Genomic DNA, 16,337 nt, shown 5'->3' with positions numbered 1-16,337 from the left:
AGAGAGTGATAGAGAGTGACAGGCAGAGAAATAGAGTGAGAGAGCAAGATATAATGGAATCAAAAATAGGGTGAACAAATTACAAAAAGGTACAGGGTGGACTAACAGAGGGTTTGGGGGGCGTGCTGAGCGCCAGACGAGGCGATGGCAGTCCAAAGGGGCCGAGCCCGGCCTGGGCCTGAGCGACGGCGTTGACGTGAACCAGGCGCAGTGTGCGGTTTGGAGCGCGTTCGGGCGGGGCGCCCCGGATCAGAACAGCGCCTGTTTTAGATCAGCCAGCAACAAGTGGAGCCGGGGAAGAGAGGCCAGGAATGTGTCCGAGGCGTCCGTTTGGCCGCAGAGGGCTATGAGAGGGTCTTGTTAGGCTCTCTCCCACTGTTCCCAGTACAGACACTGACGCCTGGCCGGTGACATGTGTCTCAGTCTTTATTAGAGCGCTTATTGGATGCATGGTTGGGGAAGGCTAAGATGGAGTCCGACCGCGTGTGTTTGAGAGAACCGAGGTAGTCACTATGTGATGAGAGGGTACTACGTCAGGTAGTGTTTGATTTAATGACCCCGACCCTCCCAAATGAAACAAAGAGGAATCTTAAAGCCCTTCGGGTGCTAATGGGAACCACTTGTTTCCCCATTGTGTGTGTGTGTGTGTGTGTGTGTGTGTGTGTGTGTGTGTGTGTGTGCGTATGTCTGTGTTAGTGTGTGCTCGAGTTTGTGCGTTTCCCTGTGCATTTGCGCGCGTACGTGCTTACGTGTTTATCTTGGGGGCGTGTGTGGCTTCAATTGTCCGGACCATTGGGTCGGGAGGACAGCCAAGGGGGGTGGGGTGGTGTGGGGTCGAGAGGTAACTATCGGCCAGAGTCCTGGTGTCAGCGCCACCGCCAGCCCAAACAATAACACAACAGGGTGGAACCCAGGCCGTGTGCACGCTTCCCTCGCCTCACACACACACCCAACCCTTTCCCTGGCACGACGCGCGAAAACAACAGGAAGTCTCGCCCCCTTTCTAAGAAACACCTCCACAAAGACGACCCATCGGGGGTGTGGGAGGAAGCCGGGGAGCATCGTCTTTTAAAGGGGCGAGTGGGATTTGCAGACAAGAGCCGTTTGAAAACCTCAACCTTTTTCCTGTGTTTTAGTGACATCACAAGTGGGCGTGTCCACCTAGACGTACGTCGCTGCATAGACCGGTCCACCAGCCTACCCGGTGGATCGCAGCAAACGTTGCTCATCTATCCGTCGATCCCCTAGGTGGACACGCCCACTTGTGTTCTGACATCACTGAAACACAGTAAAAAAAAGAACCGGAACCTCCCAGTCGTTTGCGTGGGGACGCCTCCTCAAAGCCAAAGGTGGCTCCGCGCCCCAGAGGTGCAGCCCCGCCACCACCACCGACGAGGCGGTGGTGGTGGTGGCGGGGCTGCACCTCTGGGGCGCGGAGCCACCTTTGGCCGGGGGGATCCGGGCGTCTTTAGCCCCGCTGCGGTATGCGTCTCGGGTGACGGCCCTGTGGGAAGCGCAGCGCTCTGGACTGTTTATCGCGAGGGGCGGAGATGTGGGAGGTGGGGCTTATCGCGGGCCCGGCCTGTTAAGGATGCAGGAATCTCACACATCTGGCATGCAGTACACATTCCCTAATGGGTAACCTGGCCGGGCCCCGGCCCCTCTCTCTCTCTCTCTCCCCCCTACTCCTCAAACATTTGTAGAATCTGGAGAGCTGGATTCCAGCTCTGGAATCACACACACACACACACACACACACACACACACACACACACACACACACACACACACACACACACACACACACACACACACACACACACACACACACACACACACACACACACACACACACACACACACACCTCGCTCTCTCTCTCTCTGTGTGTGTGTGAAGTCCGGGTTCACTGAGAGTTCAGGGTCCTCAGTGGCCGCGAGCGGTTTGGGAACGCCACACAAACACGAACACTGTAGCGACGGGGGGGCGCCGCGACCGTACCGTAACATTGACCGAGGAAAGGAGTATTGACTCGAGCCCCCGGTACGTTGACTTAGCGGTAAACAGGCTCAGTCGAGCAGGGACGCGGGTGTTTGGACAAGGCGGCAGCGCAGGCGGAGGGAAAACATGAAATATCGTTGAGCTGGGTCACCGTTTGGATTCTGTGAATGATCAACATTACAGAGAGTCGTGGTGAGCCGGGGCCCGGCCGCCATTACTCTACCAAGGAGCGGGGGAGGGACGGGAGGGAGGGAGGGAAGGGGTGAAGGGACTGAGGGGAGGGAGAGAGGGGAGAGATGGAGGGAGGAGAGGGGGGATGTAGGGACTGAGGGGAGGGAGAGAGGGGATGGAGGCAGGGGAGGGATGAAGGGAGGGGAGGGGAGGGATGCAGGGGAGGGATAGGGTGAGGGACGGAGGGAGGAACAGAGAGAGAGGGGAGGGGAGGGACAGAGAGACAGAGGGGTGGGGAGGAACCGTGCAGCATGGTTGCTCAAAGGTGGAAGAGGAGGTAACCTCAGAGGCAGGTAACCAACAGTGCACATACCACCCTCCCCCCGCCCCCCGCCCCCCCCCCCCCCACCCCAGTGTTTATCCTCCCCCGTGTTGTGAAACCCAACGCTGCGCCGTCGCCCCTCCCCGGAGCCCCCGCAGTGACAGGGGAAGCGAAGCCACGCTCGGCCGCGGCGTCGACCGTTCTCCTCGTTCTTCTGTCCCCGTGTACCAAAACACCCAGATATGAAACGCATCGCTCACGCACTCTGTCTAACACATGGCACGACCGAGACGAGGATGCCACGCCCCCAGGGAGTACACACACACACGAGACACCCTAACCAAAAGACCACTTCTTCAAACCAGAACTCTTCCAAACACACACCCATACCGCGCATTCCTGGGCGGTCGACGTGAATGAAGAGAGAGAGGGGGGGGGGGGGGGGGGGGAGAGATGGAGCGATACCGCTAGGAGGGGGTGGGCGGGCGGGCCTTCGCCTTGAGGGGATTAGCCTTACTCCGAGGCATTCCTGGAGCTCTTAAGGAGTTATTCATCTGCTTCCTTCCTCCCTTCGTCCTCCTCCTCCCCTCTGTGTGTGTAATCTTGCAGGCACTTCCGAGGAAGTTCCTGCCCGGCCAGGTGGAAGGCCTGGGCAGCTGGAGACGGGAGCCAATCGACAGTCGGCTCTCCAGCCACAGCCAGGGACAGAGGTATAGCACCACCGCCAATTAGAGGAGAGCTCTAGAACCTAATCCAATTAGAGGAGAGCTCTAGAACCTAATCCAATTAGAGGAGAGCTCTAGAACAACCTCCAATTAGAGGAGAGTTCTAGAACCTAATCCAATTAGAGGAGAGTTCTAGAACCTAATGCAATTAGAGGAGAATTCTAGAACCTAATCCAATTAGAGGAGAGCTCTAGAACCTAATCCAATTAGAGGAGAGCTCTAGAACAACCTCCAATTAGAGGAGAGCTCTAGAACAACCTCCAATTAGAGGAGAGCTCTAGCACTGCAACCAGGTAGAGAAGAGTTCTAGAACCACATCGATAGCAGAATAGTTCAAATAGCACAGTCACTCAGTTAGGGCCTAGCTCTAGAACCCCAACCAGGGACCGGAGGGTTTTACAACCACGGCCAGAAGAAGCAGGCGACCACCACAGGTTTTCAGTAGCGAAATGAGGTGCACCAGAGTTTACGGCAGGAGACACAGGTCCATTATGGTGTGTGACTGGGTTTGATATCTCGGGGTCCATTGTGTGTGTCAAGACGCCCAGACTGAGACCCTGGCCCCATCTTGCCGGGGGCCCGTGTCAGTATGTACATTAGTTTCTATTCTTTAATCGACGTTCTTCACGAACTCACCCACAAAGCCGTCGCATCCCACCAGCTTGAGAGCCAGCTTGTCGGCCAGCACCGACGAGTTGCCATGGGCGATGTTGGCGAAGGGCCCGGCGTGGACAAATACTGGTGTACCCTGTAACAATGATATGAAAAGACACACAAACGCGTCAACCACACACACACACACACACACACACACACACACACACACACACACACACACACACACACACACACACACACACACACACACACACACACACACACACACGCACATACATAAGTGGGCAAAGAATGAACAGCCAAGGGGTCCTTTAGACACAAAGCGAACATTCCTGTGTTTCTCAGTCTCCCTTCCTTGCAAAGCCCTCAGGCTCAATACTCAAGTGGTAGAGCCCTGTGGACTACAGCTTGTTTGGATGAACACCGAGTTCGGGTTAAAGGTGTAGTACTTGGCCGTAAAATATGGTCAACATGATGAGGCTTCCTAAATGGCAGTGATTTGCTTAGGCCTTAATCCTCCAAATGTTTTTACTGGGGGATAAAGTTCTCCAAAATGGGTTCCTGCAAGGACTGCCAAGATTCACTTGTTTTAATAAGATCATGTTACCATCTAACAAGATCGGTTGAAATAGATAAAAAAAAAAAACGTACAATCGCAACCTGATCCTATTGAATAGGGCAAGTTAAAAGGCCAAAATCTTTTTTTTTTCTTTTTTAAACAGCTCTGACCAAGTGTTGCAGAATATTTCTGTGACATATTTGACAAGATAGTAGAAAGTTATTCAACACTTAAAATATATAAAATACAAGATGTAGGCACCTTCCGGCAGACATGATTTTCCAGAGTTTTTTTTTTCCTATTGGATGCTCGAGTGTGACAGGGGCTTTGATAACATTTGTTGACGTTTTCTAAAACCTTCACTACTGTCCAGACTGCTCGGATCTCATCCTTCTAAAATTTATGTTCACATTTTAACTCATACTCATTAGGATGTTAAGTTTATTCTGTAGTTATTTGTTTTCTATAATCATTACTTCATGCGTTACAAACCCTTTGTGCAACAGGGCATGAAAGGCCTGAGCTAAACTCATTAGCTGGCCTGAGGATCCGGCCTGCATAATGCAGCAGGTGGTGGGCACTTGAAGACTGAACCATTCCCAAAGCACCAAGTAGCATCCGCCTCCCCTGGGTTTGATACGAAGCCAAGCGGGCCAAGACGGACAAACTGAGGAGGGGGAAACTGGCTTTGATACGAGCTGAACCCCAGCAAAAGGAGAGGTAACCCCAGACTAAAGCGATCAAGTAATGGGGACTTTGATTTCGATCGTAGTAATCCAGCCGGGCAGTACAGAAACAGTAGGTCAAAAACACACCCATTTGAATCATAAAACCAGGGCTTTGTAATGCCGTGACATAAACCAACCGGGGTCTTGATGGTTGTAAACCGCAGGTCGAAGAATGGCAGTCAGGTTTAACGTCACCAGGGTGAATCAGGATGTGGCAACCGGCGAATGGAGCGAAAAAGTAACGGGGGAAAAAAAATGGAACTAGGGGCAGACTTTGGCACAGCCCGAGGTTTGTCACATTGTGGGAAACATCTTTGACACCGTTCCTCTGTCCCAACGGAAAGTGGGCCGATGTCACGCACGTCGTGACTTCAGATGCGTGTCCTATTCACTCTTTCCCCAGCGTCGTCCGGAGGACGTGGAGTCAACGAGAGGGGAGAGGTTGTTTTGTTTTGTTGGGGAAGAGGAGATGAGGAGGGGGGGGGGGGCGGGAGGGGGGTACCCCCATGGGATAAGGTACGACAGGAAGGTGGAGGTCGTTTCATCCTGTCCGTTTCCTGATCATCCTTCTCTCTCTCGCCGCTCCCTCACCCGGCGCAGGAGAGAGAGAGATCGGTTTCAGCATGGCCGCTCCTCCCTCAGTGTGGATATACTGTAGGGCGGTCACAGCGCAGAGGCCAAACCTTTATCTTTACAGAGAAGCTCATGAGTCAACTTACTTCTCATCGTTAATTCACGTTTCGAAGGCTTACCGTTTCATTGAGTTTAGCCCCAATTTGCGCAGCAATTTTTTCACCCCATGTTTTTAATGATAAATGAAGGCAATGTCGACAGGCAAAATTGGTAATCAATAATGTTTGGGTCATAATTAAAAACGTTATAACACATGTGAGTCCTAGGACGAGACCAGATGAGAGTCACCGGTCTATAGCAAGTCTTACTGTGGGTTAAGAGTCAAACTGCTCTTCCTACCCAGAATGCCGAGCAATTGCACCAAAATATGGCATAAATAACTGCAGCAGACTCCGCACTGAGTTAGCGTCTTCGCTCGTGTTTGTCCATGACCACATCAGTCCCAGATGGGCGGGGGTTCGGTGCATCAGGACGCCGCAGAGAGAAAGTGCTGGAAAGTGCCAGGAAATGCGTCTCTCTCTCTCTGGGCTACAGTGTATTAGATTGAAGAGATACCAAACATCTGTTCTTGATTGAGCACTCACATGAACTCTGAGTAGGGTTTACACAGCGAGAAATCAAGGCAAGTGTTTGTTTATCGAACATGAAACACGATACGCTGTTGTTTCAGTCGTTGGGACTCTGGAGAGGGGAGGGGGGCAGATCTAGAGATTAGCGCAAAGTGGAAAAGCAACAATATTTACAAGTATTAAGATTGAATATTGGCAGCTCATTGTTGTTCAAATAAAACAGCAATAGCTTGCAGGTATGGTAAACCTGCTCTGTGTTTTAATTGAAGCCGCAGGGCCACATGTCACAGCCCTGGAATGCATGTGACTACAATCTGCACTATTTACTGTGTGAGCGTCACTCAACAGTCAGGGTTTACATCTGCGGAAACAACAACGCTGTCTTCACTGGCTTGTCATTAGACAGCTCCTAAACCCTGACGGCATGTATATAAACATACACATCTTTTGGACTGCCCACTGGTTTGTGGGTGTGTGTGTGTGTCTGTGTTCGTGCGAAAACTGTGTTCCATCTTTCTAAGCGACGGAAGAAGACTTCAGGTTCAAGTCCCTACTGCCAAGTATATCAAAGGGGATTTTTTCCCCTTTTAATCACAACATGGATATAGTAATCCTGCCGGCTTACACAAGGAAATCTGGGATCGACAAGGTTTCATAACAGGGTCTAAAACACATAAAAACAATCAAATCTTGTCCCTGGAAAGTACCATTGGGTCCCTAGAAAGCTGCTGCCATAGAACACAAACAATCACATGGGAGACCCAACCAAAATAATCCTGGGCCCATCAACAGCTCACCCATGCGAGACTGGGAATCGAACCCGGGTCCTTTTTCTGAACCACAGGAACTAGTCCTTAGTGGCCCTGCCATGGCCACAGCCACAGACCCCCCCCCTCCCCGCCCCCCCCACCCTGGCAGGATGTGTGAGGGTCAGAGCTCAGGGCCCCACCGAGAAGCTGTAATGATGCGATGAAATGGTCCCATGACCTGGAGGGCTCCCCCTACAGGTATCTCACCACGCTACACTGCATGGCCGCCGCCATTTTGGAAGCATACGAGCATTGGAAGGTGAGGTAAAGTGTTGGTAGTGATTGCTTTTTGGTTATTGTTGAGTGATGATAGGGAACAAAAACACCCCTCTCATGCACTTATATGCATGTTGTACGTTCTGGCACTTAATGTACGCTTTTATTGTATGTTGTACGTCCTGACACTTAATGTACACACTCATTTTATGCTGTACATCATTATGGGGGGACGATTTGCTTGAACCTGCCACAGCATTCCTCATGAGCTCAGGCTACAGAAAGATTAACGTTGGTTTAGGATTTTACATTAGTGCGAATGTTGAGTCCTCTCAATATGGCGGAGTACCGCTAACCGAAAATCCCATGATGCACTCTGATGCACAGGCCCCATTGTTTACACCTGTCACAGTAGAGATCTGAAAACGGGCCTCTGGACCCCGATGTGTGCTGCGAGAGAGCAACAGGTTGTGGGACGAGGAACAAGACCCACAACATATAGAGGAAATGTGTGTATGCACAATGTACACACACACACACACACACTTTCTCATGGACTCCCAGGGCCTGGTCCGTCCAGATACGAGACCCCCGGCCAGAATCACAGGAAAACCACACAGGAAGAGGTTTGTCAAAACACAGAACCGCGCCGCTTCCTCCCTCCCCCAAAACCCTCGAAAGTACGTCAATATCTGCCCCCTTGGACCGACAGCCAATCAGAGCCTGGCGCTGCTGCGGTGCTGACCCATCAGCCCCAGCGGCTCTCCCGACGAACAGGATGCCCTCTGCGCTTGGCACGGGGACCTCTAGACCTCTGAAGACGAGGAGCTGAGTCGAGGAAGAGGAAGAGGGGCGGCATGTGGCACAGGAGGTGGAGCAGGATGGCTGGTGGTAACCGGAGGTTGCGGGTTCGATCCCGAGCTCCTCCTAGGGTCGGTGTGTCCCTCAACCCTCGACCGTCGAGGTGGCCCTTAGCGAGACGCCTGACCCCAACAGCTCCCGACGGGCTGGCTGTCGCCTGGCGTGGGTACCACCGCCGTTGTTGTGTGAATGTGAGTATGAATGGGTGAACGTTAGGCGACATTGCAGAGTGCTTTGGGTGGCCACCGGTTAGAAAAGCGCTAGATAAATGTGGACCATTAACCATATATAAGGTCCATTAAGAGAGGACATATTCCCAATCGGGACTATCCAAACTCTTCTGGAAGGGGATCTAGGGTGGCCTGATGGAGTCTTCTCCTCTTTAACGGAGGGCCACTCTAACGGTGGATTCAATCTTTACAAATCCTCTCCTCCTCCCCCTCTCTTGCCTCTCTCCCTCTCCCTCTCCCTCACCTCCTCCTCCTCCCCCTCTCTCTCTCGCCTCCTCCTCCCCCCTCCAGTAAATCCCTCCACCCCCTCAGGGACGGGCGTCTTCTCCGAGGGAGCTGGTGGAGCATCTCAAATGACCTTGAGTGAGCCCAGGTGACATGCATGAGTGTGTGTGTGTGCGCGCGTGCGTGTGTGTGAGAGGGTGTGTGTCCAACCTTAAAGAAAAGGTCTCGCAGGCACGAAGGAACGAGAGCCAGATGTTGTGCAAGAGGTGTGGTTTGGGGGGGGGGGGGGGTTGGGTATGGGGGGGGGTGGAGGGCGGAGGGGAGAGAGGTATGAGCCCCCACCCCCACCCCCGCCCAAAGCGATCCCTTAAGCCGGGCCAGATGGGATGTCAGGGCTGTACCTCGCCTGACAGACACACCTGCCCCCAGCATGCGGCCCCACCGCGCCCCCACCCCAGAGGCGGTCCGTCCGACCGTCCGTCCATCAATCATCCTGCTGCTGAAACGTCTGCGCCGCTCGCATTGTTCCGCAGTGGACATTTGTCCCTTCAGGATCGTCTCCCCCTCCCCTCGCCTCGCCTCCCCTCGCCGTTCCAACCCCCCCCCCCCCCCCCATTGCACTGTTCCACGTTAACGGGAGGAGGGGGGGGGGGGGGGGGGGGGTCTTGCGCTGGGTTAACCCCGCCCGGAGCGTCGTGTTGTGGGAGAGACATTCCCGACCCCGCGTCGGTCGGCACCTCTTCCCCGTGACCCCGGCCGTGACCTGGGTTTAGGGTTTAGCTCCAGCGCTCAGTCTCGGTGGGAAAGCCGTGAGACGGGGGTCTTAGTACGTGAGGGTCTTAGCTTACGGCCGGGGGCCCCCTCGTAAAACGAGCATTCAGCCCGCTTCCTGATACTGTGCCTGGAAAACAAATCCCTTTTCTTCTTTTTCGCCACCACAAAGATGGAAGAAAAACCTGAATGACGTCTGACAAAACGATGGAACGCTGCCAGGATCCGGGGATGCGGAGCGCGGAGGAGATACCGAGCCGGCCAATCACGGCTCACCGCTCGGAAGAACGCGCAAGGAACTGGCATTGTGCAGCCATGTTCCTGGTCCACAACACAATATGGTCTAGTTAGAGCATGATCAACTTGTACTAGCCATCTCTGTCGTGTACGGGGAATGGGTTAACCTAGCGATTGTTAGTGCTTTGCACTTGGTTCCAAGAAACATCCTTACTGTATCGACAGCGATATATTGTCGTTTCGCTGACAAATGCACTTATGCTAGTCGCTTTGAATAAAAGCGTCTGCTAAATGCCCACAATGTAATTGTTATCTTCCGCTGAAACGTGGGAAACCACACACACACACACACACACACACACACACACACACACACAAACACACACACACACACACACACAAGCGTGTGAAGCCATCAACAGGCATCACTTTGTGGAATTCGACCGCACCCGTTTTGGTGCACCAGAAGTGTGTGTGTGAGATTGAGTGTGAGTGTGAGTACGTGTGTATGCGTGTGTCAGTCCTGAGATGGTTGTGATGGGGCGGCTCTCACCTCTAGGGTCTGCATCAGGGTGGGCTTAATGGCGTCCTTCATCAGCACAGCAAGGGCCCCACTCACGCCCTGGAAGACGGACACACAGACCGGAATATTAGGCACAAGTTAGAGCAGATAGAGGGCTGTACCAATACATCGGGAACTCTAAAACAATGATCCCACTTAGCATCCTTATTTTAAACCGTTTAACGAAAAGGCCAACGTTTCCTTGATAAGTACATGGAGCAAGTACATGGAGCATGTCATTCTCCCCTAACAATTGCTAGAGTTCATATTTCCTGCCCCTGGGGGGCACCACATTTCCAGCACACAAAAAAAACACCCATTCAGGAGCGACCGCGGTCCCAGGGAACAGGGTCGCCCGGTGACGGCGGTCGTGTTTGTTCCCGGCGGTGGCTAATCAGGAAGGCTAGCGTCACGGTGCGAGGGCAACCGAGACCCGGTTCTGAAGGAACACAGGCCAGCGTCGTCAGGGGGACCAGCCAGAGCCGTCGGGGGCAGAGGGCCCGCGGGGGGCATTATGGGGGGGGGGGGGGGGGGTAGGAAGAGAACACATTCGACTGGATCCCAACCTGAAGTTAGCTGAGAGAAGTCAGGGCGTCTGCTCTGAGAACAGGAGGGGTGGCGCACTGGTTTCTGGGGGTTTTCCCAGGTATTTAGTCAGGTATGTGCGGCAGCGTAGGGTCACGAGCTGGAATGATTTGGGGAATGTCGGACCTCCGAGCGAGAGGGGTAATTGTGGCGGACATGGACGGTGCGGTCGTCGGAGACCGGAGGGAAAAGGGTGTGTGTGTGTGTGTGTGTGTGTGTGTGTGTGTGTGTGTGTGTGTGTGTGTGTGTGTGTGTGTGTGTGTGTGTGTGTGTGTGTGTGTGTGTGTGTCCACTCCGAGAGGAAAAAAACACCCAAGGTTGGGAAATGATCAGTTACCGGGGCGACCATGTTTAGCAGGAGCACAGAAAACAACCGACGTTCAGTTTAACAAAATAAAAAAACACCAATGGAGCGCACGTGATGTTTTGCAGAGGTTACACCGGGCGCAGATTCAGAGGACGGCCTGCCGTCCCTCAACCTCTCCAGATCTCATGATGGAGGTTTCTATGCCTATATGTGGACATATTAACACTGTGGACTGTACCAAGTGGTGGGCCGGTACGGGGGGGATCCCTCCTGCCTCCCCATGGGGTCAAAGGCCAAACCATGACATTCTTTGAGGTCGGGGGCGGCGCATCTCCATGAATGAAAGACAGACACAGACACATACACAAACACACATACCAGGTCCTCCGCTGTGATTGGCTGTCCCGAGCGACTGGTTCCCACCACCATGCGGGCCAGGCGGACCCTCATGTCCCCCAGGCCGTCGGCCAGGGCCAGGATGGCCATGATCTCACTGGCCACCGCGATGTCGAAGCCCGTCTGGAGGAGGCGCAGGGACACACGGACACACACACGGTTAGAAAACGCTATGTGTGAGTGGGGATGATTGCTGTTCGAAGCCGCCGCATCTGGCCCGAGTTCACGTTACACCTGTTGTACGTTGAGCCATCGGTGTGCAACGCGTTAAACCCGCCCACAAACGTGTTATTTATGATTCAATGTCTTACCTGCCATATAAAACCAAATAGTACAGTTCACGTTGACCATCTAAAGACTTTCACTATACGACGCCTAGTTCATTTAACGCAGTAGCTAAGCATTGCTTCATCACGTCGTGGTTCAATAAAGTGGAACTTGATTCATGGAACGATTGAGAAAAGGGCCATATAGGAGTATAAATCAGAAACTCCCCTCCTAACATGCACACACGCATAAATAATAGTGTGATAGCCAAGCCGAACACCGGGGCGGAAGTTGATGGCCGAAATCCAAGTCAGGTTCCGTTTCCCAGAAGGCCGTTATTCACAAACATCACATTCCTCAACGCACCACACACACACACACACACACACACACACACACACACACACACACACACACACACACACACACACACACACACACACACACACACACACACACACACACACACACACACACACACACACACACACACGCACACACACACACACACACACACACACACACACACACACACAGATTTGTGTGTATGAGAAGTCTCCTTACTCATGTTGAAACCACAAAATAAAACCAAAATTAAAAGAGTCAAGTGGAAACATAAGACGAGCCACGACATGCAGCCGGTCACCCCCCCCCCCCCCCCCCCCCCCCGAGGGGCCGTACTGTATCTGCTGCTGGGACCCAGCCAGAGGAATACCACTCCAGGGACGCACATAAACGCAAGCACATGCTGACCTAGCAGTCTTTCTCTCAGAGTCTCTCTCTCTCTCCATCTGTGTGTGTGTGTGTGTGTGTGTGTGTGTGTGTGTGTGTGTGTGTGTGTGTGTGTGTGTGTGTGTGTGTGTGTGTGTGTGTGTGTGTGTGTGTGTGTGTGTGTGTGTGTGTGTGTGAGATCCCAAAGGGTTGTTGTTTTTTCTTCTCCCCCCTCTTTAAACATTTGCTTTCACTTAGGCCCCCCCTCACTTCCCAAAGAGGCAAAGTGTTTATTTGCGGGATTTCGTTCAGCCATCCTTATTACTAAAGGCTGGGCAAATGGGCGAGAGAGCTTGCATTTCAGATGTTGGAGATAAGAATGGGGGGGGGGGGGGGGGGGGGTGTGAGTGAAAGATTAACAGCACGTGATGGGGAGAGAGTCAAAAACTCCCTCACCGTCTCCCGCATTGTTTGCCAAATAACTCAAGCGTTTAATGTTACCCCCGTAAAACCGTTGTTTAGCCAACAGTTTGAGTTCTGCAGGCAACTAAAAAGGTGTCCGGTCTCAAGAGTCAAGGACCTTCTGTCGGAGTGAAACTCAAGAGTAACTGCTCCCGACGAGATGGCCGTCGCCCTGCATGGTTGACTCCGCCGTCGGTGTGTGAATGTGTGTAGGAAGGAACCACTGTAATTCGCTGTGGCTAAAAGTGTCTGCTAGAGGCCCTGTATGCAAACGACTCTCTCGCGATCAATCCACAAAAGAACTCTGGTCCTCACAGAAGACAACTGTGGGAAACTTCCAACATGTTCAACATGTAGTCAGGAGAGAGGCCTTTGGTGAAAAACACCGGTTCCTGAACTGGGGTCCACATTTAACATTGAGGGAGCATTAACATCTTTTGACCTGGTTTTGGATTAGCCAGCATCATGGCTCCACAACGCCTCGTCAAATACTGATCAGAAGGCTAGTTGCTGACCTGTCTGACGCTTTATGTTGAGACACACAAATCTATGTCTTACAAACTTAGAGAGACACCAATGGAAGGGAAGAGGACCACGAGACATACCCAAGACTACGGAGATCTCGACTGCAGAAGTTTGAACTGGGCGAGACTTTGAGGGAGAAATGGAACGACCACAACAACAACAACATACCTCTCTGCTGTGGCCTTTCTCCGTGCTGGCCTGGCCCACCGTGATCTTCCTCAAGAAGCGGTCATTGGTGTCAACCACTGCAACACAACAACACAGAAGAGGCGTCAACACACACCACAGGCAGGCACACACACAAGATCTGGTAACTCATTGTCAACAAGTACACAAGTACACACACGATCCCGTGCAGGCTGTTGTTTCTATAAGGGTCCCCGTCATGCATGTTACATGAAGTCCTCCAGGCGAGGTGCGTTGTGATGTAAACATGTCATGCGTTGTAGGGTGTTGACACGCTGGAGGCCAGCTCGCAGGGGAACGTGCTACTTGTGCCCTGCCTCCTCCACCACCGTGTGTGTGTGTGTGTGTGTGTGTGTGTGTGTGTGTGTGTGTGTGTGTGTGTGTGTGTGTGTGTGTGTGTGTGTGTGTGTGTGTGTGTGTGTGTGTGTGTGTGTGTGTGTGTGTGTGTGTGTGTGTGTGTCTCCTCCACAGAGAGGTTCCATCGGGCTCTGCATGGGACCCCAGTGAACCGCGGCCGTCCAACCTGGTTCTGGGCTGGTGGTTCTGGGTTCAGCAGCGCTTCTGACTTCAGCCGGACCAGAGCCTTACCCGGACCCACTAATGATAAGTGTGTGTAGAGGAGGGAGGACGCGCACGCACACACACACACAATAGCACATACACACAGGGGCGCGCGCACCAATTAAGATGTGTGTGTGTGTAGAGGAGGAAGGACGCACACACGTGCGCACACACACACTCGCCCTAACCCACTGTAAATGGGCGGACACACACACACACACACACACACACACACACACACACACACACACCACACACACACACACACACACACACACCCACACACACACACACACACACACACGGTAAATCTGTTTTTAATCTGCGGGGCTCCTCTGCTAAACGGGGCCCCCTAGGGGCCCCAGAGTGTAAATACCTCATCATTCACTGGAGCAGCATGTTGGCTGCTCCTCACTGACACCCTTAAAACAACACAGCTCTCACCACATGATCCACCCAACCCCCGAGCCCATAACACCCAACCCCCACCCCCCCCACCCCTCTCTAACCCCACCCACCCCATCTAGCCACACATCTGCATCTAACCCCACCCACCCCATCTAACCCCACATCTGCATCTAACCCCACCCACCCCCATCTAACCCCACCCACCTTCAACAAACCGCAACCTATGCATCTTGCCACACCCACCTCCATCTAACCCCGCCCACCTTCCTCGAACCCCACCCTCTCCCATCTAAACCCGCCCACCATTGCCTCTCTTCAACCCAAACAAACCGGAGGCGTTTTCCCATTAAAAGGCCAGGTTGCATAGCATCAACCCATAATGCATTGCAGTGGGCTCCAGGCCCACCTCTCTGCCAGGTGAGCTTGGAGGGGTCCAGGTCCAGCCGCACGAAGGAACGGACTCCTCCGCCGTCAGAGAGGCTGGTTCTGTTGTACTGAGCCCAGGCGCTGGAGGGGAGGGAGGGGGAGAGAGAGGGAGGGGAGGAGAGAGAGCTGAGAGAGAGGGAGGGGAGAGAATGTTCTATGTTGTATAAGTTACTATTGGAACCAGCTTCTCATCCAAGTACGCATTATCGCTGCCATTGATTATTAGTTTTCCCTTCATCACCCAGTCGCCATCCTCTTCTCTGTTCCACACACACACACACCCACACCCACACCCACACACACACACACGTTGGCCTGCGTTTCCTTTAATATTTTGCAACTTTGTGTCCTGCATCCTTTCCAAATAATTTAGGGTATTTCGACAGATTTAATAAAAAGATGTACCCCCCCCCCCTAAAACATTTTTCTGGTGAGTGAGACCGAGCTAAATTACAGCGTTCCTCTCTGCCATTCCTCCCCGTTCCGTCGAGGGTACTCTCCGCACTGCGGCGGTCCGCCGACACAGAGTCAACACCCCCGGGAACCCAGACCAGCTGGTCACCAATCATGCACCAATCACCCCCCCGCCCCCGTCCGCCCGTCCGGGCCAGGGTCTCCCGGCCCACGGCCCTGACCTCCTCGACTCCCAAACCCGCTCCGGGGTTGGCTACGCTGTTTCGTCCGTGTGGGTGTTTTCACAAAAGGGGAAAACAAGCAAACTACAAATCACGCACTTACACTTTCCTTCCAGAGAGACGACTGTTAGGTTTTGTTACTGACGCCTGTCAGCGGTCGGTAACAACTGCCTCACTGGGCGTCCCTTGAGGCCAGGGCCCACAAAAATACCATTCAAAGAAAGGGGAGGAGGGATGGGGACACACATGTTTCAAACGCTAGGCCACAGGTGGACCACCGGGGCAGGCTCACTGACGGCCCACCAGTGGCGTGGTTTTTGAATTAACTACAATAAAATCAGTGGCGCCTCATCACACAAGAGACTGGCGGTGTATGAACATCACTGAGGAGGAGGGCGGTGGTTGCAGAGAGCACACAGCGTGTGATGAGGGTGGTGTTATCGGAGTGGGCGTGGCCATGTTTACGTACCCGTAGCCTGGAGATCTGGATGGGGTGAGAATTTCCGGACGCCATTCCACGGAGGGGACCAGCCTGTTGTACAGGGCCTGAGGAATAAACACACAACGAGCATTATTGCTACTTACTGCTATTTATAGAGCTAATGTTAATACTACTACTGCATCTACTGCTGG

General features: G+C 53.1%; 1 protein-coding gene across 2 annotated transcripts in view; it reads right to left on the bottom strand.

Annotated features, from left to right (window-relative positions):
- mthfd1l (methylenetetrahydrofolate dehydrogenase (NADP+ dependent) 1 like) overlaps window positions 1-16,337 on the bottom strand; it is a 69,237-nt gene that overhangs the window by 16,811 nt on the left and 36,089 nt on the right. The window contains exons 1-5 of one of the 2 annotated variants that reach the window (XM_056581218.1): window positions 15,050-15,098; window positions 13,657-13,733; window positions 11,506-11,646; window positions 10,227-10,295; window positions 3,854-3,965 (exon numbers count right to left, since the gene is read on the bottom strand). The exons of the other annotated variant lie outside the window; for it this stretch is intronic. Of the exons in view, the coding sequence (XP_056437193.1) occupies window positions 3,854-3,965; window positions 10,227-10,295; window positions 11,506-11,613 (289 nt within the window). The 5' untranslated portion in view covers window positions 11,614-11,646; window positions 13,657-13,733; window positions 15,050-15,098. Of the gene's footprint in view, window positions 1-3,853; window positions 3,966-10,226; window positions 10,296-11,505; window positions 11,647-13,656; window positions 13,734-15,049; window positions 15,099-16,337 lie in introns of those variants that run through there. 2 annotated transcript variants of the gene reach the window in all.

The sequence above is a fragment of the Gadus chalcogrammus genome, chromosome 21 (genome assembly GCF_026213295.1).
Source record: "Gadus chalcogrammus isolate NIFS_2021 chromosome 21, NIFS_Gcha_1.0, whole genome shotgun sequence".
NCBI classification, from domain to species: domain Eukaryota; kingdom Metazoa; phylum Chordata; class Actinopteri; order Gadiformes; family Gadidae; genus Gadus; species Gadus chalcogrammus.
This window is presented reverse-complemented; position numbering and strand designations above follow the sequence as displayed.